Source organism: Nannobrachium achirus (genome assembly GCF_963921795.1).
Source record: "Nannobrachium achirus genome assembly, chromosome: 7".
Lineage (NCBI taxonomy): Eukaryota > Metazoa > Chordata > Actinopteri > Myctophiformes > Myctophidae > Nannobrachium > Nannobrachium achirus.
Genome location: NC_137816.1, coordinates 49,655,869 through 49,682,353, shown reverse-complemented (window position 1 = coordinate 49,682,353; position 26,485 = coordinate 49,655,869). Strand labels below are relative to the sequence as shown.

Here is a 26,485-nt window from a genome sequence, read left to right as displayed (position 1 = left end):
CTCTCTGTCTGTCTGTCTCTCTCTCTCACAGGGACTGAGTAAAAGGACAGGTGTGTCCTCCAGTGTTCTCCAGGCCTTGTGGGTGAACTGCAGCACAGACAGCCTGTCTGCTGCCCTGGCCTCCCTCAGGAACCTCTACACACCCAACATCAAGGTATACACTACATACATGCATGCTGTAACCCACTTGTTCCCAAATATGTATTTTTCTTTGAATAAAATAAATAAAGAAATAATTGTGTATACATTTTAAAACAAACAAATAAACAAATCTTAGAAATTCCATAAATGAGTAATAACAAACAAGAAGTAGTGAAAATATCTGATCTGGGGCACCCGCTGGCCTGGTGGTCAAGGCGCATACCACATACTAGGCTGTGATGCCTGCTGGCGTCGCCGGTTCGATTCCCGATCCGGACGACCTTTGCCACATGTCATTCCCCATCTCTCTCCCCATTTCCTGTCAGTCTACTATCCTATCAATAAAGGCATAAAAAGCCCAAAAACAAATCTTAAAAAAAAAAAAATATCTGATCTAAAAGCTCACAACGCGCCACAAAGCGACTCGTTGTGCACTTGTAGACCTGCTGTTTTCACTGGTTTGGGTCCCGGGCGAACCCATAGTCTCTCTAGGCCGGGAGCTAGGGAACCACTGCTGTAACACACACACACACACACACACACACACACACAGGTTTGCAATTACTACTTTGTGGGGACATTACACATAGTCTACTATATTTGTGGGGACATTCCATTCATTTTTAACCCTAACCCTAACCCTAACCCTAACCCTTAACCTAACCCCTAAACACCTTGTGGGACACTAACATTTGTCCCCACAAGGTTTTTTTTCACACAATACACACACAATACACACAGAGTAGTACATGCATAGTACATTTGATCCATGTCATGGACCTTGCAGGTGAGTCGTCTGCTGATGCTAGGCGGGGCCAGCGTGACCTGGGTCACAGAGGTGGTGGGCCGCGCCCCCATCCTGGGGGTCCACGCCCACCTGGGACACGTGGAGATGGTGGCTCTGCTGCTGGAGATGGGGGCGCCCGTGGACGGGACCACCGACAGCGGGATGACGCCTCTGTGTCTGGCCGCTGCCGCCGGACACCCCACGTTGGTCAGCCTGCTCTGCAAGAGAGGGGCCAAGGTCAGTGTGATGAGAGAGAGAGAGAGAGAGAGAGAGAGAGAGAGAGAGAGAGAGAGAGAGAGAGAGATAAGGCCAGTGTGATGCAAATTTTGATTTAGTCTTAGTCTTAGTCTTTTGAATAACACACCACTTAGTCTTAGTCCTGTCTTAGTCTTCTGAAATTGTTTTTGTCTAGTCTTAGTCGACTAAATATCAAAACATTTTAGGCTATTTTCAAAGGATTGTTATACATTCTATTCATTGGAAAACTTGTGAATAAGGAAATTCTGCATAATGAGTACTTATACTTTTGGTACTTTAAAGGAATAGTTCACCCCCAAAATGACTTTTTTCTATTGATTACTCACGCCATGGAGCCTTAAGTTCAATAATATTTTTTTGTATTTGTCGAATTCCTAAGACACAAATTTGATTATAGTGAATTTACCCCCATTGATTCCGGATGGGGACCCAAATGCATTCGGGTCCCCATCCGGAATCAATGGGGGCGGGGTACATTTATTGTAATACATTTTTTGTCTTAGGATGCAACAAAAAACTAAAAAATACTATTCAGCTCAAGTCTTCATGGTGTGAGTAATCAATTAAAAGAAGGTCATTTTGGGGGTGAACTACTCCTTTAAGTACATTTTGGTACAAATACTTTTGTACTTTTACTCAAGTAAATTTTGAATTCCGAACTTCTACTTGTAGCAGAGTATTTCTACATTGCATTATTGATACTTTTACATTTAAGTAAAGAATTTGAGTACTTTGTCCACCTCTGACCTTAATACTCGGGGGGAAACCCTGAATTATTTCAAGGGGCTCACAGCTGGACTGGGGCCGTGACATATGCCAACGATACGCAGGTTAAAATACTCTGCGCCGATGAAGCTTGCAGATGCCAGGAACACACTCCTTGACCTACTTTTGCTTTCTTGAATGCGTGCCTTCCTTCAGCCAGTTCACAGTACTTCAAAGGTGCGCTGCACTGCACTGTTCTATTTGTTTTCAGTAAAAACGACCCTGAAAGAGCTGTGATTTACAAGCAACATCATTACCCACAACGCAAATGGGCAGCAGTGTGTTCATAAGCAATATCATTCCATATCATTCCCATAAGGGATGGGTGCATTTGGTTGTTAAACAACTGCAAGGCCATTAGTAATGATTGAATAGTAAACCTTTATTATATATTTATGCTACCCTTTTTCTTTTTTATTATTATTATTGAAAGTGCTTGTACTCGTACTTGGTATCGGTGAGTACCCAACATTAAATTATTCTGTCAGAAAGTGATATTTATTTTTGTTAAAATAAATGTTAAATATTCTCTGTATTCTGATAACAATCATTGCTACAGTTCAGTAACAGGGGTGTTCCTGTTTCTCCAGCTGTTTAGTAAACGGAAAATACATTTTCAGGTTGGGATACCAATTTCATCCAATCAGCGGAGAGAAATCATACAGAATACAGGACAAACAAGTGAAATTGGAAGTGATTAAACAAATAAATTATCACACAAAACTTGAACTTGAACTCTACACAATAATAGTACTACTAACTAATAGTACTAGGGAGCCTGGATGGGAGGCTGGATTTCTAGCCTCACGCCTGTGGGGTTCCCAACCTCCAAGTATGACATCAGTGCAAAATGGCCACCATCTGAGTATGATCAGTTGAGTACCTGAGACGAATAACAGTCTAAGTCCATATTTATTTATTTTTTAATATAGATATTTTTTGATTTACCAGACTGTAAACCACAAACTAGTATTTTTTAATCTGTTAAATTGTTAATGCACTCCCCCCTCATTTTGTTCAATTGTCTGTTTTAATGTCATCTGCTCCCTTTGTCTGCTGAATATTTCTTGTACAGACTTATACTGTTGTTCCACAAACGGTTGGAGATATACTGTTTTTCCACTTTCCATAAGTATTATGTCTTATAATTCCTAATATATATGGGTCAAGTAAAAAAAATCTAATTCAACAAAATGAGGGGGGAGTGCATTAAGAATTTAACAGATTAAAAAAGTTTGTGGTTTACAGTCTGGTAAATCAAAAAAATATCTATATTCAAAATGTTTAAATGTAGACTGTTTTTCGTCTCAGGTACTCAATTGTTACACCACATGTAATTCAATAAAACAGAGCACTAATGGACTTGTAGCTACAGACACGAGTACTATAATAATAATAATACATTTTATTTACAATGCACTTTACATTTAAAATAAAGTACTATCAAATCTGTGTGTGCCTCTGTGTGCCAGGTGGACCATGTTGATAAGAACGGTCAGTGTGCCCTGGTCCACGCTGGACTGAGGGGCCATGCGGAAGTCATCAACCCTTTGCTGGGCCAGGACTGGGGACCCCAGAATCCAAGTGACTCCCCACAACAAGAGTCCAACAGTGAAACACCACCAATCACAAAGAGGCAGGCCGTACAGCAGGCAATCACGGCTGCCTCTAGCGTGGGACACACACAGGTACCGTATCTGATTAAACAGAGGTTCCTCGTTGATGTGACATTTCCATGCATTGTAGACGTTGACAGCCAAGGTGTGTTTCAAGCTACTTACAGCTGCCATGGTGTGTGGATGTGTTCCTCCTAGTGAGGACTGAGCCCGTTGCATAGCAGCCTCCCATATCGTTGTTGTCGGGTGGAAACCTTGTATATCCAAAACCGTTCGTTTTGTATTTATCATTTTAAAAATGAACTAAACTAGTGAAAACAGCCGATCTACAAGCACACAACGCCTCGCGGTGCGAGGCGTTGTGTGCTTGTAGATCGGCTGTTTTCACTACTTTTGTGCGACGGCCTTGTATGAAGAAGCAGGGCTTTACTTTTCAAAAAACGTACAAATTTGAAACTTGGAGATACGAGGTTTCTGCCCGACAGTGACGATATTGTGTTTCCCTGCAGGTGGTGAAGAGCTTGCTAGAGCTGAATGATGAACAGCTGGCTGTGCAGATGGATTCTCATGACTCTCTCTGGGGGGAAACAGGTGCGTATCCCATATCGGTCAGACAAATTTAGCTTTCTCACCTCATCCTACCCTTGTATGTGGCTGAACACTCATGTTCAAGGGCATCATGGCTTACATTTCAGCCATACAGTACTCCTGACTAAATGACTTATCTTCAATGAATGAATGTTATTACAACAGGAATTACATCAGTATTAGTATTAGTATTAGTATTAGTACCAGTAAGACTCCCTAATCGGGAGATAAGTGACCGTCAGGTCGCATAAACAAACTTTAGAGGGCAATGGTAGCCAATCAGGAGGGAATATGGGAAATGGGACAGATCCATGTTGATGACATGACTTTAGAGATACTGTGTACCGCTTTTCGTGATTTTAGGGCAACATCTGTAGGAGCAGTGTCCAAAAATGTGTTTTGCAAGAATCGGCCTCATGGTGGCGCTAGAAGAGGGGCATGTGAGAAATGAGGGGAGGAGTGTGTGTGCAAAGTTTGGCATGGATAGGGGCAATGGTGGCGGAAATATGAGTAGGGGAAAAGTGTGACGTGATGGACAGACTGACAGACTGACTGACAGACAGCTGGTGGAGGTTTTGGTATTATTATTATTACATCAGTCTGAGGGGGAATTTCACAAAAGAATTGCGTTGCCACTAAATGTGGAAAAATAATACAAATGTTTTATTCTCAAAGCACCTGCAAAGGGTGAAATGCACCCATAACTGCACTGCCAAGCAAATGGTGTCCCTGTGCTCGGGTGCTATTTGCACATATTTAAATGAGGCAATATGAATACATTTTGTGCAAAATCAGCCATTTTCTATTCAAATGAGCCTCATTGCAAAAACATCCCAATCCACAAACACCATTGCTAACCAGTCCAGGAATGTGCCTATAATATGTGACCATCGTGTGTATGTTGTGAGCCTGATGTGCGTTTTTTGTCTGCTCACATTAGGCCATCTTGTAAAATTAGGCTAATCTGACCACCTTGAATACTTTTACTATCAATATTCAAGTACTGTCGTCACTGTCTGGCCAAAACCTCTTAACTCCATTTTTGAGGTTTTAGATTTTTTTGGCATAAATCAGGGCTATTGAACACCCTTTACATCTGAGTGTTGGTTAAAATAATATTGAACCAATGGAAAGTAGTAAAAAGTGCTTGGGACAAAACCTCCTAACTCCACATTTCTGCCAAACCAGCTAACTCCACCCGATTGGCCAACTCTTTTTTTCATAAATATGTGCTATTGAATTGAACACCCTTTACGTCTATGTGTTGGTTAAAATAATATTGAACCAATGAAAAGTATAGTAAAAAGCCCTTCGGTCAAAACCTCCTAACTCCACTTGAGCTAATTTTCCCAAAAAAATTACATTTTGGAGTTAGGAGGTTTCGGCCCGACAGCAGAGATATACAATAACATACAGACGGGTTAGTTTAAAGGCATAATAGATCCTTTTTTGTTTTTGCCGCATTCCTAAGCCAATAATGTGATGTTTATGTCCCAAAAAACGTTTTTCAAAAGGTTTGAGGCTAAATTACCACTCCTGAATAGAGAGCCTCTCATTTTTGAATGGCTCTCAGAGCATTTTCAGCTGCAGTACCACCTTTGGCCTGAACTGCCCCCCCCCCGTTTTCTTCAAAAACGTCCGTTTATGACATCACAAACGGCAGCAAATCTGGACAGCCTGTTTTGAGAACCCGTGGGATGCTTTTAACCTCCACCTTCCCAAAACCAGAGAAAGACACAACGGTCTGAAATGGGACTTTGTGAGAATAGAAGGTGCTAGTGGGACCCCAAAAAAAGGTTTTAAAATAGGAAAAGTGAATTTTCATGGTGTATCACCTTTAACTCATTTAGTGCCTATATCCCGAACAACTTCGGCTTTTCTTCGGCAAAATCTTTTTTTTTTTTTTTTTACTCACCCTGAGCTGCTCGTCCAGCGCTTTCCAACGAGCCATTTTAGATGGTCCAACGATTTATTCCATTGAAAATGGTTTAAAATAAAGTTTAGACCCCCCCCCCCCCCCAATGTTCACTGAATGCTCACTGTCGGCGGTGCGACGTATTCCAGTGTGCCTATCCCGAACTAGTCCGGCTTTTTTTCATAAAATAATCCGAGGCCGCACCAAGCCTGGCTCTAAATTTAAAATCTAGGCCGCCGACCGAAAGCCCTTTCCACCGGCCCGTAATCGGGAAACGCTGCCGCATCGCGCCGCCGAATCCAATACAAAGTCACATCTTTAGAGAGCATTTTCTCTGAACTGTGTTCTAATCTTAGCTTGAACGTTTTATTTACGGCTTAAATCGCCGAATATCTATCTTCTAAATGAGCTATCAGCCTATAGCTATCTGTAGCCATTTCATCCGGGTCCTTCTCATCACAAGCACAAACATGTACACGCGCGTCACTGCCACGTGGGTCCCTGTCTGTTGCAGCGCTCGCTTATGGAGTGACTTTGGCGCCCCCAAGTGGCACTAAAAGGGTTAAGTACCATGCATAGTCAGAGATTGGCGAAAATACATCAAAAAGTATTTTGATACAAAATACAAATACTGTATCAAAGAATGTATCAACATACAAAATAGAAATACTGGTCTGAGAAATGTATTTGAGATACAAATACGTATTTTGTATTTTGAAAATGCATGAGAATACATTTAATAAAAATCGATGCAAAGATTAGTAAATTCATAGATTGATTGCCAAATATTAATTTAATTGCCCGTCAGAATGTCTGAGAACTGACTCTGACTCTACCACTTTCTCCTCAGTCTCTTTCTTGTCAATAGCCAATTTAAGCTTTGTACGGCTACGGCAGATGACAACGGCAGCCGGAAATGATCAGAGCTCGATAGATAAACCTGCCGCCGTTGCGACCGTCTCTACTACGGCAGGAGCTACAGTAACTTTCCACGTAGCGTCTACAACGCCTGCTGTGTAGACGCGTCGCCATGGGAACCAAAGAGTTCAGCTAAAGGGGTGGGACCCCTTCGCCGGCGGCTGTTTGCTTAATGATTTGGAAGTAGAAACGGGCTCCTTAAATTCCCCAATATGTACACACCAGTGTCTCTTTCTTCTCTTGTAGACAACAGTGTCTTTTGTTGAGATTCTCAGCTATACATGCCTTACCCCTTATCGATGTGAACTTCTTTGCCTTTGTTTTACTATTTTTAAAAACATTTTAAAATACTTGAAATAGCCGATGTACATCGGCATGTTGTGAGCTATTTGAAATATTCAAAAATATTTTTGAAATTAGTTAAAAATGGCAAAAAGGTTTAGGGATAAGCCATGGCAGGGGTGAGATGCCATATGCTTGCGTGGGCTCGGCGAGCCCACACTTATTTTGCTGCACGCAAGCGCGCCTCATATGCACACACTAATTAATATAAACAGTGTGCTTGCATGACGTCATGAATTTAGAGGACCCACACTTCTAAAATCCATATCACGCCACTGAGCCATGGATGAAAATAGAGCCCTCTGAACTTTTACGTCCCCATCTTTAAACCAATGTAATGCCAGGGGTCATCAATGTGTCCGTTTGTCCATGTCCCCTTCAAATCTTCTATTTCAAAAATAAAAATACTACAGTATACAGTGGCTTGCAAGTCACTTGTCATGATATTGGATTATGCACAGATTCCACACTGTTCATATTCACAATAGGCATTCTCATCACAATGCCTGCTGTCCATTGTTGTATGCTGAAGTATAAAATAGATTTAAAGTTGTTAAACATGTTTTTATGATATAAAGCAATTTTGCTTATTAATACCCGCTCAAGGACCCCTGGACTTTGAGAACCACTGGCCACTGGTGCCAGTTCACCCAGAAACGCCATTGCAGAAAACCATACCAAAAAATGTCTTCCAAGCCAATGAATGATCTGAACAGTTTAAGAGCTGCGTTTCTCAAATGCCCTTTGACATTAACACTCTAATAAAGAGCCCAGGTTTTTTAAGTAAATGAATAATGTGGATGATGTCAATATGACATCTCTTCTCTAATTGCCTTTAGTGCTTTGAAAAGTTCAAAGCCATCACTTTGGAAAAATTAGAAAGTGAAAGTAGTAAAAGGTTCAGAGATGACCATGGAAATAATAACAATAATACATTGACTTTTAAAGCAATTTTTGAAAATGGATTATAAATTGCTCCATCTACACCTCTCTCAGCTTTCCTACTTAAAAAAAAGAAGAAAGAAAGTTCAAAGGGATGACTAACCACTCTCCCTCTTTAAAAACACAGCATGTGTTCTCCATCATGTCTACTTATTCATGGTAATATTACTGACCACTCCTTTTGTATGTCCGTGGCAAAAATATATTTTGAGGAAAATGTCCATCACAAGCCCAGGGGTTGATGACCCATGACCAATGCAGTAAGTTTGATTTGTGCAGGGCTGAGATTTCACTGCAGATAGTCTGCATTTCAAAATCATCCTAACCCTTAAAATGGTACACCATATCTGTAATCATAATCATTTGATCAAGATGTAGCGCTCGATGTTTTGGATTACATTCCGGTTGACTATGATTGGCATCTCACTCCTGCCATGGCTTATCCCTAAACCTTTTTGCCATTTTTAACTCATTTCAAAAATATTTTTGAATATTTCAAATAGGTCACAACATGCCGATGTACATCGGCTATTTGAAGTATTTTAAAATGTTTTTAAAAATAGTAAAACAAAGGCAAAGAAGTTCACATCGATAAGGGGTAAGGCATGTATAGCTGATAATCTCTACAAAAGACACCGTTGTCTACAAGACAAGAAAGAGACACTGGTGTGTACATATTGGGGAATTTAAGGAGCCCGTTTCTACTTCCAAATCATTAAGCAAACAGCCGCCGGCGAAGGGGTCCCACCCCTTTAGCTGAACTTTTTGGTTCCCATGGCGACGCGTCTACACAGCAGGCGTTGTAGACGCTACGTGGCTATGATTCATTTTTCAGGCCTTGTTAGGCAACCCGGCCTGGAAGAGAGTAGAGACCTCTGACCTCTGATAAAATGTTGTATTTATTTATTCCACCTGTGTAAATGTTTTAATTGTGTTAATTTCAGAATAAATTACATTAAAAAAAGTATTTTGTATTTTAAAATACAGAAAATACTAGACCAGAAAGTATTTTGATACAAATTACATCATTTTTTCCCATCCCAGCCAAATACAAATTACAAAATACAAAAAAGTATTTCAAATACGTACTGTATTTCAAATACATGTATTTCAAATACTGCCCATCTCTGTGCATAGTAGTACATAAGGACCGCAGGAATACACAAGAAACGGAGGGGGAGAGTGATTTAATCCGGTTGCTCCGTAGGTCCGTACGTAATTGTCTTTCTCCGTAACCTTACGGACAACACCCAACCTGACGGATTAAAACCGATAAAAACGTACGTACACATGAACTACCCGTGGCGAACTTTTGTCAACCGTGGGGGCAGTAGTGAGGGAGAAATGTTTCGTCTTTTTTCTGGTCTCCATTTCGTATGTGGAAGTGACCTCATGCATTGCCGTGGGCATTAAAAAAAAAGAAAGAAAGAAACAAAGTAACCAACACGCTGAACAGTGAACAGGCCAGGTCGCAGACCCGCTGCCAGCCTAATCAGCGCTCTCTGCCAGCTCTCTCGAATGCGCCTGCTCTCTCCACTCCCGCGCACGCGATTCTTGCGGGTTTTGGGTGTTTTTAGTCGGTTTTGGTCGGTTTGGGTGGCTCATTAACTGTCGGCGGCACCCCCCTTGAGATTGCGCACTAGGCGGTCGCTTATACCGCTATAGTAACAGCACTGCGTGTCCACGCTCATCCATTCTCCAATCCTTTTTATATAATATACCCAGACAGCACAGTGACTAGCGCCGATGGGAGATTGTTTTCTGCAGGTCGTTCAATCCGAGTGTATCCAAGGGTGCCTATAAACATCTCTGTCAACAATGTAGCCGCTATGTATTTGCTCATTGGGAAGATGCATTTGGGTGCCATAGTGGATACAGTATGTACATAGGCTTTATTGAACCATATGTAACACAGAGACCATACGGAACTATGCATATTGACGCAATTACCGTACGTTCTCTCTCACCCCCAAACGTACACGAAATCAACCATACGTAACTATAAATGGCCCTTTAGGAATGCGTCAAAAACATATCCATGAATTGAAGTCTCCATGGGGTGAGCAATCGATAGAAAAAAAAGTCATTTTGGGGGTCAACTATACTTTTAAGTTACTTTCCTCTGAGACACTGTAGGCAGGTACATCAGGCAGACGTAAAAATACAACATAAACCGAAATGACTGTATGTTGCAGCCATGCAACAATAAAGGCCTTTTAATTATCTCAAATGAATGGTGTGCCTTGGATAATTTTTTTGTTTGCCTACAATGTCTCTACATAGATGTGTTTGTCAGAACGTATGTCATTTAAAGGTGATACACCATGAAATTTCACTTTTCCTATTTTAAAACCTTTTTTTGGGGTCCCACTAGCACCTTCTATCCTCACAAAGTCCCATTTCTGACCGTTGTGTCTTTCTCTGGTTTTGGGAAGGCGGAGGTTAAAAGCATCCCACGGGTTCTCAAAACAGGCTGTCCAAATTTGCTGACGTCAGCGACGGCTGTTTTTGAAGATTTTTTATTTGGGGGGGGGGGGGGGGGGGGGGGGGTTGGCGCAGTTCAGGCCAAAGGTGGAACTGCAGCTGAAAATGCTCTGAGAGCCATTCAAAAATGAGAGAGGCTCTCTATTCAGGAGTGGTATAATTTAGCCTCAAACCTTTTGAAAAACGTTTTTGGGACATGACATAAATACTTTTTAAATGCATGGTGTATCACCTTTAACAACCCTCTCCAGAGAGTACCTGATCTCAGTTGGCTATAGAGCATCGCAGTTGAAGCCCCACCCCGTCTTCACTCTGGGGTCGGAAGCGTTTTCCTCATTCATTTCTTCCATAGACATTTCATAAAGTATTTATTTAAACGTTTTTAAGCCTCGGACAAAGCCACCTCGGCTGGTGAGGAATCATGACAATATATATATTTTTTTAATGCAACGATTAATTAGAAAGCTGAAAAAGGGCAGGGTACAAGACTGTGTACATCATTATTGTAAAAATTGCGGAAACTACACTCCCAGAATGCATTGCGAATGACACTTGTTTCCTGAAATATATCCCTTAAATCACGCTCAGTTAAATTATCCAGGCCAGCATATGGCCTGAGATGTAGTGATTTTCATCTCTGTGGACGCTCTTATCGTCATCTTTAACATAGTGCATCATATTTGTAAAAGAAAGACACTCGCTCACGGATTTCTGCTGAAGTGCAATAATCCGCCGGGAAGACAGGGGGCTGTAAGCTACTTCCGCGGTAACCGCAAGATACATTAAAGAAGAAGAAGCTAGACCAATCACAGACGTCGATTTCACCGGATGTACATTTTTAGCAGTATAGAGTATCGCAGTTGAAGCCCCACCCCGTCTTCACTCTGGTGTCAGAAGCGTTTTCCCCATTCATTTCTTCCATAGACATTTCATAAAGTATTTATTTAAACTAATGGTGTCCAAAATAACGCGTTATTAACGAGTTAACGCACTAGCCTATTAACAGCGTTAAAATTATTTTTTTTTTTGCCTTTTTTTTGTAACCTTTGAGGCTTCCGTAGCGCTCCCTATGTGCTCTGCATCTGTCATTTGTCAACATTAGCTTGGTGAGCCCAGACCCAGAGCAGAGCTCAGCTCAGCTCAAAGTCAGGAACGGAGCTCAAGCTCACTGTAGTGTGTGAGACCATGAGTGTGTGTGTTTGTCTGGAAGCTGGGTTGAATGAATGATGAAAAACACAGTGGAATTACTCATCTACAGGTGCCTTTAGGATGCAACCTTCCCCTGCAGTTAGCAAGTTCGCTAACAGTTAGCCTCCAGATAGCCAGGACTACTGTCTGTAGTAGGCTACTGTATGTTAGCGGCAGCCCCCAGCTGAACACTGTAGGAACGAAATGGTGTGTGTGTGTGTGTGTGTGTGTGTGTGTGTGTGTGTGTGTGTGTGTGTGTGTGTGTGTGTGTGTGTGTGTGTTAGTTATTTAGTCAGCATTTGAGCCACAGACCACCATTTGATTAGATTTATTCTCCCAGACCCCCAAAATAAGAGTGAAAGATCTATAAGGGTCCATTTGGTTTACCAACTCTCCATCATTTAGCTGCAGTGGTGGAAAAAGTACTCACATATTTTACTTGAGTAAAACCAATACTACAATGTATCGATACTCTGTTTCAATTATAAAAGCCCAGAATTCAAAATGTAAAAGTATGAAAGTGTTGAAAAGTAACTAGTAACTAAAGTTTTCAAATAAATGTAGTGAAGTAAAAGTGCAATATTTCGATCTGAGATGTAGTGGAGTAGAAGTAAAAGTATTGGAAAATTGGAAATACTCAAGTAAAGTACAAATACCTAAAAATTGTACTTAAGTAAATGTACCTAGTTACTTTACACCACTGTTTAGCTGGAACCCCCTCAAGGACCACTGGTTGAAAACCACCACTGCCTTAAATTATGTAGTGCTGAGGGGTTATAATTTATAATATAATGGAATAAATAACATTGAGTTTATAATGTATTGGATACATAATAAAAGTATAGTATAATTATTTTAAAAAAATACATTTATTTGGATGCATCCTGCACCAAATACACAACATATTATGCAAGTTTGAGCCAATAAAAATATATATTTTTATTATGCGATTAATCGCGCGATTAACTACAGAAATCATGCGATTAATCGCGATTAAAAATTTTAATCGTTGGACAGCACTAATTTAAACGTTTTTAAGCCTCGGACAAAGCCACCTCGGCTGGAGAGGAATCATGACAATATTCTTTTTTTTTTAATGCAACATTTAATTAGAAAGCTGAAAAAATGGCAGGGTACAAGACTGTGTACATCATTATTTTTAAAATTGCAGAAACTACACTCCCAGAATGCATTGCGAATGACACTTGTTTCCTGAAATATAGCCCTTAAATCACGCTCAGTTTAGTTATCCAGGCCAGCATATGGCCTGAGATGTAGTGATTTTCATCTCTGTGGACGCTCTTATCGTCATCTTTAACATAGTGCATCATATTTGTAAAAGAAAGACACTTGCTCACGGATTTCTGCTGAAGTGCAATAATCCGCCGGGAAGACATAGGGGGCTGTAAGCTACTTCCGCGGTAACCGCAAGATACATTAAAGAAGAAGAAGCTAGACCAATCACAGACGTCGATTTCACCGGATGTACATTTTTAGCAGTATAGAGCATCGCAGTTGAAGCCCCACCCCGTCTTCACTCTGGTGTCGGAAGCGTTTTCCCCATTCATTTCTTCCATAGACATTTCATAAAGTATTTATTTAAACGTTTTTAAGCCTCGGACAAAGCCACCTCGGCTGGAGAGGAATCATGACAATATTCTTTTTTTTTTTAATGCAACATTTAATTAGAAAGCTGAAAAAATGGCAGGGTACAAGACTGTGTACATCATTTTTTTTTTTTTTTAATTGCAGAAACTACACTCCCAGAATGCATTGCGAATGACACTTGTTTCCTGAAATATAGCCCTTAAATCACGCTCAGTTTAGTTATCCAGGCCAGCATATGGCCTGACATGTAGTGATTTTCATCTCTGTGGACGCCCTTATCGTCATCTTTAACAGTGCATCATATTTGTAAAAGAAAGACACTTGCTCACGGAGTTCTGCTCCGTGAGCAAGTGCAATAATCTGCCGGGCAGACAGGGAGCAGTAGCTACTTCCGCGGTAACCGCAAGATATGTGAAAGAAGAAGAAGCTAGACCAATCACAGACGTCGATTTCACCGGATGTACATGTTTAGCAGTATGGGAAATGCAGTTCTTCTCCGTGCGATCTTGATTAAAACGTGTTTTTACAAAAACTAGAGTGATTGCATACATACTCGGGGGTTCTACAGGAACATATAGAACCATTTTACAACCACCAGCCTAGTGGTAAGTGTACATTGAATTGCTACGACTTTGTGGCTGATAATGAAAAACCCTATAGTAAAAATGAACGGCCAGCTTGCTTCCGACACCTCACTGCGATGCTCTATGGGTAATGCAGTTCTTCTCCGTGCGATCTTGATTAAAACGTGTTTTTACTAAAACTAGAGTGATTGCATAGATACTCGGGGGTTCTACAGGAGCATATAGAACCATTTTACAACCACCAGCCTAGTGGTAAGTGTACATTGAATTGCTACGACTTTGTGGCTGATAATGAAAAACCCTATGGTGAAAATGAATGGGCTGTTTACTTCCGACACCTCACTGCGATGCTCTATAATTACGGACCCACGCATTGCTGCTGTATCTCTTAAATGTCTACTATATTACAATTTACAATTTAGGCATTTAGCAGACGCTTTTAATCCAAAGCGACTTACAATAAGCAGGTAATACATCAATAAGAAGATAATATGTCAGTACATCAACATCAATACAAGGGGAGTGTTACAGTAGTGCTATAGGTTTAGGTGGAGTCTGAAGAGGTGAGTCTTCAGTCTACGGCGGAACTTAGAGAGTGAGTCTGTAGTTCTAAGTTCTATATGCAGTAGGTTGCAAATAGATTCCCACCCTATCGTTTCGGACATCTGATGGATTGTGCAGTCCAAGTAGGGAATGAGACTTTACCCCAGGATGTTAAATTATATTCTGGATTTAACAGGGAGCCAGTGCAGAAAAGCTAATATGATCTTTTCCTAGTTCTGGTCAGTACATGTGCAGCCGCGTTCTGGATCAGCTGGAAAGCCTTTAGATACTTGTTGGGACAGCCTGATATAATAAGGAATCACAATAATCCAGCCTGGAGGCAACACATTTGTGGACTTGTTTTTCTGTATCTTTTTGAGACAATATGTGCCAGGTTTTTGCTTTGCTTCATGTGGGAGTTCAAGGACATATCCTGGTGGGCAGGGGTGTCGCACCAAATTCTGGGCCCTGGGTACAAGGATTCACTGCGGGCCCCCCTTGAATGTTCTTCATAGGGGGAGGGGGTTTAACCCATTTAGACTGGGAACGCATTATTACGCATTATTTTGAAAGTTGTCGAGAACTTATACAAGAGAAGATATACAAGCTCACTCCCTTGTGACGACCTGCTGGTGGGAGTTTCTTGCCTTTCCTGTCTCTCTCCCTCTGTCAACATAACTATCAGGAATAGCCATGCCAAAAGAAATGCTGAAAAAAAGGACATAAATCATGATCAAAGGGCAGGGTAATAACTTCCAGAGTAGAAAGAACAGATAATAGATAATGTGTTTATTGATTTATTGATTGAATACTTTATTGGTCAGAAATGTAAATAGCGTGTGGTGCAGTACAGTAAGATATGGCTAAAACACAAAAAAGTCATAGGGACTTGTTTCCATTGTGGTCCTATGTATTCAATTAACATACAGTAGCATAAATTAATACCATACAGTAATACATGTCATCAGCGTGATTAGCACAATATTTTTTGTGAATTGGGCCTTGAGATGGGACAGATAGCGGGTGCGATTGATGTGCAATTCATGGTGCTATCAGGATCCGTAATCCATTCATTGTGAATTTGCTACTGAGAGTGTATTATAGCTCCGAGTTATGATCATTATTTTGAGCAGAGATGGAAAATCATCGGTGCATTATGTGCAGAGAAAACAGCTATTATTGGATTGTCCTACCTTTGCCTCAGTGATAAGTTATAGGCCAGCTCTCCGATACTGTTAGACCCGTCTTGTAAAAGCATATTAGAAAAAATAGCACCATTAGAGACAGTATAACATGATTACACATTTCCTACCAGCGTTGCAATGAGATCAAGACAAAGCAAACTGGAAAGATCTTCTTAAAGGAGTAGTTCACCCCCAATATGACCAGTGGTGTAAAGTGACTAAGTACATTTACTTAAGAACTGTACTCATTTCAAGTACACCTTTGAAGTATTTGTACTTTACTTGAGTATTTCCAATTTCCAATACTTTTACTTCTACTCCATTACATCTCAGATCCAAATATTGTACTTTTACTCCACTACAATTATTTGAAAACTTGAGTTACTAGTTACTTTTCAGATATGAATTAGAATATTATAAAACATACATTAATCCACTTTAGCCCTATTTTATATCTAGGCTATATAGCAGATCTACAAGCTCACAGATCTGCTATTTTCAAACATTTTGTACTTTTACTTTTGGTACTTACCGGTAAGTACATTTTGATGCCAACACTTTCATACTTTTACTCAAGTACATTTTGAATTCCGGACTTTTACTTGTAACGGAGTACCACTCTACCAGAATGGGTTTGCCGCTCTGATATCACGCTCTGGCTTCACTGTGATGTCACACTAACAGAATCCCTTTTATGCCCATATATGGAGTTCCCTGATGTCATCAATATTAATGATGCCCTGTTAGAGAGAACCCTGTGATGCCAAGGGGAACAAATCCCTTTTATGCCCATTTATGGAGATATGGAGATCCCTGTGATGCCAGGGGAACAAAGCCCTTTTATGCCCATATATGGAGATATGGAGATCCCTGTGATGCCAGGGGAACAAAGCCCTTTTATGCCCATATATGGAGATATGGAGATCCCTTTGATGCCAGGGGAACAAAGCCCTTTTATGCACATATACTGTATGGAGATCCCTGATGTCCACATCCCTGATGTCCACATCACTGTGGTGCGACCTCAGCGTCTTACGAGTAGGCCTATATCTTCGATACGTTTCAGAACAGTGATTTCATTATTTTACTTCCGGTTCCAGTGATTAGAGTCCATGTTTATTCAATGAATTATGTCCAATATTTGAAAGTATGAGGCAGTTGAAAATTGGTGGCATCAATTGTCTCTTACCCTTCGAACAGCACACAAATGCCTATTAAATATACAGTATAATGTCCTCTTTAAGGTGTACTACATGTAATAGGGTTGTGTGAAAAAATTAAGGTAACTATGACTATAGTTGCTTAATTAACACTGTTAGCACTTTGTGTATTTATTGGTTTCAACCACTGGAGGCATTTTAATTCACAGTGCAATTCCCTAGTGCCATAAACTTCGAGATGACTAACACCAGGACATTTATGACAATTCACAAGGTGTTTAAAGATGCTGAAAATGATCAGTCTTTAAGTGGCTTGGTGGTGTGACTCCTTTTATTGTTTGTCATGCTGCCTTCAAGTGGCAGTGCTATATTCCTTGTTTACTGATGCGTATACTATCAGCCAGATGCGTGCAGTACCATGAATCACAGTCTTGTTTATGTAATGATTTCTGAAGAGTGCTAAGAGGTAAGAGGACAACATGACCTGCTTTCATCTCCTGTTTTTCAAGTGTAGCAGAGGTAGCTCAGAGCTTTTGCCTGATGACCGAAAGCCTAATATCTACCCCAATTGAGAGCATTCATTTAGATTGTATCAAAGGTCATGTCCCACCTAGACACAGGATCTGACACATCTTGACCTGATGGTCAAGATTTGATTTATAGAGTTCAAGGGAAAGCACGCACATCCCAAACAAAGTAGTACCAGGTGCTGGACAAAAATACGTACATAGGAAGAAGAGGAAGTCCGCACACAAGATTTGATTTATCCCCTGAGCAAGCAGGTATAGGCTCTATATAACTCAATGGTAAAAATGTAAACCGGATTCAAATCCGGAGTAGAAGAGGATAGTTCCAGTACAGCTTTAACTATTTATTTTATGAATATTTCTGTTTGGGGGAAAACTAGGTGAGTGCTCAATTTGTTTCCCTGAATGTCCTGCGTATGTCAGGGGGGATGGGGAGTGCACATTTTGTTTCCCTGATGTTTTCCCGTATGTCAGGGGGGATGGGGAGCGCACATTTTGTTTTACTGAACGTCCTGCATGTCGGGGACGGGGAAGTGCTTGTTTTGCTTTACATGTGCAATTTGGAAACAGGCAATAACCTATTCTGTCCAACAACTCGGTCTCGGCTTGTCGACCTGAAGATAGATGGTATTGGCAGGAGCAGCCTGTCAAAAAGAAATGGTTTGCAGGTGCGGGCAGGAGAAGAACACACACATTGCAAGAGTGGGTGCCAGGTAGTAATCTAACAGGTGGGAGCAAAACAAGTATACAGATCTATATGCTACTGTATACAGATCTACAAGCTCATAACCCATATTATATAGGGCTTAAATGGTTAAAAGGGAGCGTGTTAAAGATGTGTTTCTCTCACTGGAAATTGTGAAATCACTCACCAGCTTAAACCAGGCCACGGTCTACAATGCCTTGACACACATGCTGCAGCGAATTAGGTTGGGTGATCTCCCCCCCGACACCACTTTTCTCTCTGTTTCTCACCACGCCATCTATTCAGCCTAAAGGTGCTCTCAACACTCTCTCTCACTCTCTCAGCGCTGAGCGCAGCAGCAGGCAGAGGCCGAGTGGAGACGTGTGCTTTTCTCCTGGAGCGCGGGGCGGCGCTGGACCTACCCAACCGCAGAGGGATGATCCCGCTGCTGAGCGCCATCAAACATGGACATGCACAGGTAAAGGCACCAGTGGTGTGTAACGTAACTGAGTACTGTACTGAAGTACCATTTGAGGTACTATTTCCAATACTAGTTACTTTGTAGATTTTGATTGTTATTACAAAACATACATTACTCACTTCAGCCCTATATGCATTTCAGCCATTTGAAAATAGCCGATCTACAAGCTCACAATGTATATTTTTATACATTTGAAAACTTGAAATGGGACATTCTGCATAATGAGTACTTTTACTTTGGTACTTTAAGTACATTTTGATGGCAATACTTTTGTACTTGTAAGGTGCCCTCCCACCAAAATACCTAGAGTGGAATCCGCCAATGCATTTCAATGAGAAGGGAGCGTTTTTTGCAGAAATCCTCTGCTGGCATGAAACCGCTTCACTCTTATTGAAATGCATTGGCGGAATGGGGATTCCACTCTCATGGGTACTTTGGTGTGAGGGCACCCTTACTCAAGGACATTTTGAATTCCAGACTTTTGCTTGTAACAGTGTAACAGAGCATTTCTATACTGCAGTATTGATACTTTTACTTAAGGGCACGCTGAGCGATCCTCACTCTATCTTTCTCTCTTTTTGCTGGAGTGTTAATGTCTGGCATTGATTGTTTCTCTGTGACTCAGGTAGCAGAGTTGCTGCTAAAGCACGGTGCAGATCTAAACGTGAGTGACAAGCAGGGGCGCAGCGCCCTGATGCTGGCTGCTGTGGAGGGCCATCTGAGCACCGCTGAGCTGCTGTTGTCAAAGGGTGAGAGGTCACTGCAGTCAGTGCAGAGAGACACTGTCCCCACTGTACTGTTCATAGATTCCATATAGTTTCATCTTTTGACAGCACAATCATCAGTGTATTTTGGATTAATTTCAATTTGTGTTTTCAGATATTTAATCACTTGAACCGTCAATACTTAATAAACTTGACCTTTTGCTCTGTACTTAGTCTGCTCTTTTTCCCCTCTGCTCTACACCAAATCTCTTTGCCGAAAATAGCCGATCTACAAGCTCACAACGCCTCGCAGTGCGAGGCGTTGTGCGCTTGTAGATCTGCTATTTTTGGCTAAAGTTCTCAGAATATGGAGGTTAGGGTTCAAGTGGTTAATATAAGAAAGGAGAAAAAAAGTTTCTATCACACAAAGATTTGAAGGTCCCCCTGTAGTAACTCTGAGGACCCCCTGTTGAAGACCCCTGTATTACAGTATGTTTTAATGTGTAATGTGTGTGCTGTCTGTGGTCCCAGGTGCCTCTCTGTCCTCAGTAGACCAGGAGGGACTGACAGTGCTGGGCTGGGCGTGTCTGAAAGGCCAGAAGAATGTGGTGCACCTTTTGGTAGAGCGAGGGGCAGATCTAGACCAACCAGACAAACACGGGAGGACTCCTCTTGATCTGGCTGCCCTCAACGGAGATGCAGATACAGTATGTTCCACGCTGTTTGTATTAGCACTTATCATGTTAGTGGGTTGATAGCAGATGGATGAATAAGGCATGGATGGATGGATGGATGGATGGATGGATGGATGCAAGCACTGATAGGCCTAGGCCAGACGAATCTGGATATTTCATATATCCCAGATTTTCAGATATCCACATAGAAAAAATCACACCCGTGTGAAGTGGAGCTGTGTGTGTGTGTGTGTGTGTGTGTGTGTGTGTGTGTGTGTGTGTGTGTGTGTGTGTGTGTGTGTGTGTGTGTGTGTGTGTGTGTGTGTGTGTGGATCATGTGTACCGATTTTTGTGACATTTGAAGAAAATATGTAGGAAAAGGAGCAAAAAGTGTGTTTTGGAGAAAATTCAAGATGGCGGAAAATCTATCATGGCGCAAATGGGCGTGGCCTATATGGGGAGATGCGTCATGACCCAAGGAATCCAGGGAAAAAATATTTTTAATTTTCCGACCTACGGTTCAAGAGTTACAGGCCAAAACGTAAAGTGGGGTGTTATAGCGCCACCATGAGGCCAAATGACACAATTATTTTTTATTTAATCCTTGAAATCATTATGAACCTCCTCTCCAAGTCTTGAAACTGTAGCCCCTGTGGTTTGCGAGAGACAAATAATTGAATGTGAGTTTTTGCGATTCCCATTCTAAGTCAATGGGGAAAATTAATTCACTAATAAATTAATATCAATTAAACTATAGAACCTTTCTCTTAGAAAAGTAATAGCCCACGATTCCCGAGTAAGCCGGTCGATTTGACATATGGCGCGAGTGTTTGGTGGCAAAACTGTGGGACTAGTGGCGTGCCGAAGTTTAGGAAGTTCAGGCTACATACACACAGACAGACAGACACACAGACAGACAGACAGACACACACACACACACACAGACCCACACAGCCACGTATAGGGAGCCTGTGTTTCACACAGCTCCAAATATCTAGGTCCACATGACAAAGATATCTAGGTCTAAAATAATCTGAGTCCCCAGACCTCCACTAGGGGGACAAGCACACACATAGTAAAGTCTTCAGAGATATCCGTATTCCATGCCTACACAGATCCAGTAAAACGGATATGTTTCAATGTCTTCACTTATTTATCCGGTTTAAAAAATATCCTGTTTCGCGGCCGAAATATCCAGCTTCGTATGGCCGGCAACATAGATGGATGGATGCATGGATGGATGAATGGATATGAATGGATAGGGCACCTCCATACAATCCAAAGCTTGATCCCCACCCGTTCACTCAGATCAGCTAACACAGGGATGCTGACAGAACCCTCGCTAAAAACCCCAGGACAACAACCCACTCATCCTAGACTCTTCGCCCTCCTGGCCCAGTGGCCCCCAAACTGTGGATGGAATGCACTTAGAACAGCAGACTCACTCCCTAGCTTCCCCGCCGTGGTCTGAAGACTCACCCCTTCAGACTCCACCTCGGCCCATAGCACTTACCATAGCACTTGCCTACCCTCAATGATTGACCATACATGTCATTTAGATAGCTTTTTTTATATATTATTTGGTTTTTATTTTTTTTACTGAATAGTTGTGTGGTCTACTTACGTTTTCTTTTGTAGATTACTATTTCTATGCATTCGATGTATTCGTATTAATTTATTACCTTGAATTGATGTTGATGTTTTGATGAATTGCCTTATAGTGTAAGTCGCTCTGTATTAAGAGTGTCTGCCAAATGCCTAAATTTTAAATTGTATGGATTGATAGATTGATGCATAGATGGACGCATGGACACACAGGCAAACATTTCTCCTCCCATCTATCCAGTGTAGGTTTGAAGCTTTCTAACCTGTGGTGTTGTGCTGTGCCTGGTCCAGGTGCAGTACCTGGTGGAACACGGGGCCATGCTGGAGTGCAGCAGTGGTACCAGAACACCCGACCAGACCACTGGCTGCCAGAACCCCGCCCTGGTGGCCTCACTGCTGAAGAAAGGAGCCAAGATGGGTAGATACTGTACACTATGCTCAGGGGTGTCGCACCAAATTCTGGGCCCTGGGTACAAGGATTCACTGCGGGCCCCCCATGAATGTCCTTCATAGGGGAGGGGGTTTAACCCATTTAGATTGGGGACGCATTATTACGCACTATTTTGTGCTGCTATTGAAAAATAGCAGATAAACAAGCTCTGCAAGCTTGTAGATCTGCTATTTTGGAAAAAATCTTGAAAGTTTTTGCAAGTCTTTGAATATTTCAAATCCTTCTCAGGTTTTTTGAGAAACCTAGTTCCCATAAGCAAAATGTGAGTTACAAACGTTCGCTTAAAAAATACATATATTCAAAGATTTGCACACAATTTCACGACCTTTCAAAAATAGCAGATCTACAAGCTCGCAGCGCGGCACTCTGTGCCGCGCTGTGAGCTTGTATATCTGCTATTTTTCAATAGCTAAAGTATAAAATAATTAAGGCCCCTCCACCTTGGGCCCTAGTAACTCAGTCCCCCCTCCCCCCTTGTGACGCCCCTGACTATGCTTCTCAACATGTCTGTATCTGTGTGTAACTCACTTAACATAAACCTACTTTACCAGGTACTGTAAAGTAAGTTAGTGGTTTTCCCTGCAAGCACAACGTTTAGGCAGTGATGTTTTATGTTGTACTCTTTTACACCTGCCACCAATACACTTAAAGGCAGGGCGAGTGATATTCCTTTGTTAAAATAAGTGTTAAATAACTATATATTCTGATTCCAAGTACTCATTGCTATATAGGGTGTTTGTTCAGGGGTCTCCCTGTCTCTCCAGCTCTTTAATAAACAGAAATATGCATTTTCAGGTCGGGATACACAATTTACCAATCAGGAGAGAGGACTCATACAGGATAAACAAGTGAAATTGGAAGTGATGACACAAAGAAATGAGCAGACAAAATTGGAACTGGAAGTTCTGGAACAATATTAATTTTAAGCTGATAAATGTGTACTCTCTCCTGATTGGTTGAAAATGTGCAACCCACCTGAAAATGTATTTTCTGTTTGTTAAAGAACTTTAACAAAAATATAGCCCTGAAACATGACGGCCGTATGACACGAACCTCATGCGTCCACCTCAACCTGGTTTGGAGCGGGGTAGCCAATTTGCCATGGCAGGCTAAACAAACGTTCAGATTTCCAAAAATAAAGTGCTTCCTCAAGGTTCATGTGTGTCAGCATACGAGCCGCTCAAGCAGACTTACGTGACGCTCCCGTATTGTTTAATAAAAAGCATTTTAATCCGATCGTGTATTTCCTGGTGTTCCCCATGTGCATCAAGTCCTCGGACAATCAGGTAAAACTAAGCATGTTACAACCGATAGATGGGGTTTGATGCGCATGGGCGACCGTCATGTTTCAGGGCTACCAAAAATATCATATCTTACCTTTACTAAATAAGAAAGACAATATTCATCCATCTATACTTTCTGTATATTTTGCTCTCTTTCTTGCTGGGCTTGTGCTCTCGCACGTTCCTCGAAGGCTACAGAACAGCGCTGCATGATCGATCAGGTACATCATTTATGAGAGAGAGAGAAATGGATGGATGGATAGACCGAATTTAGGGAAAAGTGAAAGTGAAGAGAACCTACAGTAACAATTCATCCGCACCCCATCAACGCAATGAATGGGAATTTGTCATGTCTTTTCAGACCATTGAATGGTGCGACCTACTGAGCTACCAGTAGGTCGTTGTCACACCATTGATTGGGAGATAATAGATAAAGTATAGTTATTGACTATGAGACACCTCCGAGCGAGCGAGCGGCAGTGAGCAAGTCGCCATGTGAAGGGTTGCGAAGGTCACATGAGCCGACTCAGCGCCGTTAGAAGTTGTAAACCAGGGGGCCAGAATAGTAAATCTTAATTTCCCCGAATTTTGTCAACCCACTGAATGATGACAAAAAACGACTTCCATCAACGCACTGAATGGTGACAATGGTGACACTGAATGGTGACAGCTACAACTGGTAGCTCAGTATCTTGCCTACTGCACCATTCAATGGTCTGAAAAGACGTGAAAAATTCCCATTCAGTGTGTTGATATCATTGGAGGCCGCTGTCATCCGTCTCTCTCAGGTCATGCTACATGGTCTATGGCCTCCTCCAAACCAGATGTCCTGCTCATCCTGCTACAGAAGCTGATGGAAGAGGGGAACATGCTGTACAAGGTAGGTCACCACCAGAGGCTGAAACGGATGTTTCAGTTTGAACAACACCTCCCTTTATTTTAGTTTTGAAGTTTTGATCAAATAATGAATATGTGATCCTCCCCCTCTACATCCTCTGCCGCCGTGTGTTCCACAGAAGGGCCGTATGAAGGAGGCAGGGCAGCGGTACCAGTTCGCCTTGAGGAAGTTCCCCCGCGAGGGCCTGGGAGAAGAGCTGAAAGGTCTGAAGGAACTGCGTGTCTCCCTCTATCTCAACATTTCCCGCTGCCGCAGGAAAACCAATGTAAGGATTGCGACTCGTGTGCTGGTCTTGTGTAATGTCGAGCATTAGCGGGGGGACTGGAAGGGGCAGGTGGGGGTGTCAATCAACCTATAAAATGTATTGACATATTCCATCTGTACATAAATCTACTAATGAACATCAACATGGCTCCCCCTTGAGAAATGGATTTTCATGTTTGCCGAATAAACACATAGTATGTGTATGACCTAAGGGCCGGATGTGTGGCTCACTAATGGGATAATAAACTGTTGTGTGTGATTACATTACGGCTGGATGCGTATGGCCCAGAGCCAGGTTTAGATCCCCCGCTGGTCTCTGGCAGGCTGTGTAAAAAACGCTACTCTGAGGGTCATTGTTTCCAATGAATAATGGAGCGGATGATGTGATTTGATAAGGTCACTCAAAGAGTAGAGTCCAGTGTGTGTATTTCTCTCCATCTCTCTCTTTCTCGCCCTGCCTTTCACTGTCCCCCGCCTCCTCTCTGCTGTCCTGTGTCCTTCAGGGGTTTGTTTACGGTTGATGTGCAGCAGGGCTGACGAAAGCCACGCATTCTGCGAAGGTATAGGCGATAAGGCCAGGAGAGAGAGAGAGAACACACGATACCCCTGTCATTAAACATTCAGCAGCAATGTTCACAAACTCCTGTTCAAGGCTGCAAGTTTTGACCTCGCACTCAAGGACAGAATCACAATGCCATCTCCTAATTAAGTATTCCTGAGAGCGATGGTGAGAGCAGTGGAAACAAGCAGGCTTCGTTCTTCTCGTTTTTTCTGTTGCTAGGCACAGAAAATCTAATTGTGCAACCTATTTGATGTTGTACTGTAAGCTTCAGTTCACAGATTCATGCATATGTGTGTAGACTGAGGCAAATTGCTGAAATAGCTGATCTACAAGTTCACAATTCCACTCAGCACAGCACACAGCACAGCAGTAGCAGTAGGTCCCTTTTGTGATGTCACAAAAGGGACCTAAAATCAGACAGCCCGTTCTGAGACCTGCTTACATAGATTCGCCCATAAATGAGAAAGACACAATGGTCAGAAATAGGACTTTGTGAGGATAGAAGCTGCTGCTGGGACACCAAAAAAATACATACAATTAGGAAATTCAAATTCATGGTGTAGTCCCTTTAAGATAACAAATATATATATATTTTTCTCTCAAATTACAGGACTTTGGCATAGCTGAGGAGTTTGCAACAAAGGCTCTAGAGCTCAAACCCAAGTCTTATGAGGCATATTATGCCAGAGCCCGTGCCAAGAGGAGTAGCAGGTAAGGCTGAATTGATTCAACTCTATCATAGTGTGCTGAAAGCCATATTTTTTAAAGGGGGTTGCCGAGGTGCTCATGGGGGGGTGGGGTGGGGGGAGTTTAATATATTCAATCAATTCCGCTTTTTCATCATATCTTCCTAGACTTTTTTTCATAAACTGCAGTCAAATGAGGCGTGGCTTCTGAATTGTGTGTAATGTGCACGTTTCTTTATTGGGATGATGATGGAAGACTGGATAGATTTGTAAGTGTTGAATGTGGTTTGTACAAGTGGAAGCATGTCTGGAAAGGCTACTATAAGCCTAATTTTACTCTGTTGTCGTACAACGGTGCGTCGGTGACGGTATCATGTGAAATGATATTGACATGATACTGACCATGATACTACCATAATACTAACATGATACTGACCATGATACTGACCATGATACTAACATGATACGGACCATGATACTGACCATGATACTAACATGATACTAACATGATACTGACCATGATACTAACATGATACTGACCATGATACTAACATGATACTGACCATGATACTACCATAATACTAACATGATACTGACATGATACTGACCATGATACTGACCATGATACTAACATGATACTAA

The 26,485-nt window shown here is 41.8% G+C and overlaps 1 protein-coding gene across 1 annotated transcript in view; it reads left to right on the top strand.

Annotated features, from left to right (window-relative positions):
- LOC308288818 (protein TANC1-like) overlaps nt 1–26,485 on the top strand; it is a gene marked incomplete at both ends in the record, with an annotated part of 72,126 nt that overhangs the window by 44,085 nt on the left and 1,556 nt on the right. The window contains 12 exons of the mRNA XM_080730295.1: nt 32–154; nt 929–1,165; nt 3,424–3,639; nt 4,077–4,158; nt 18,580–18,713; nt 19,342–19,465; nt 19,952–20,127; nt 21,991–22,117; nt 23,625–23,654; nt 24,222–24,313; nt 24,450–24,596; nt 25,768–25,868. Coding sequence (XP_080586421.1) covers nt 32–154; nt 929–1,165; nt 3,424–3,639; nt 4,077–4,158; nt 18,580–18,713; nt 19,342–19,465; nt 19,952–20,127; nt 21,991–22,117; nt 23,625–23,654; nt 24,222–24,313; nt 24,450–24,596; nt 25,768–25,868 — 1,589 coding nt within the window. The remainder of the gene's footprint in view (nt 1–31; nt 155–928; nt 1,166–3,423; nt 3,640–4,076; nt 4,159–18,579; nt 18,714–19,341; nt 19,466–19,951; nt 20,128–21,990; nt 22,118–23,624; nt 23,655–24,221; nt 24,314–24,449; nt 24,597–25,767; nt 25,869–26,485) is intronic.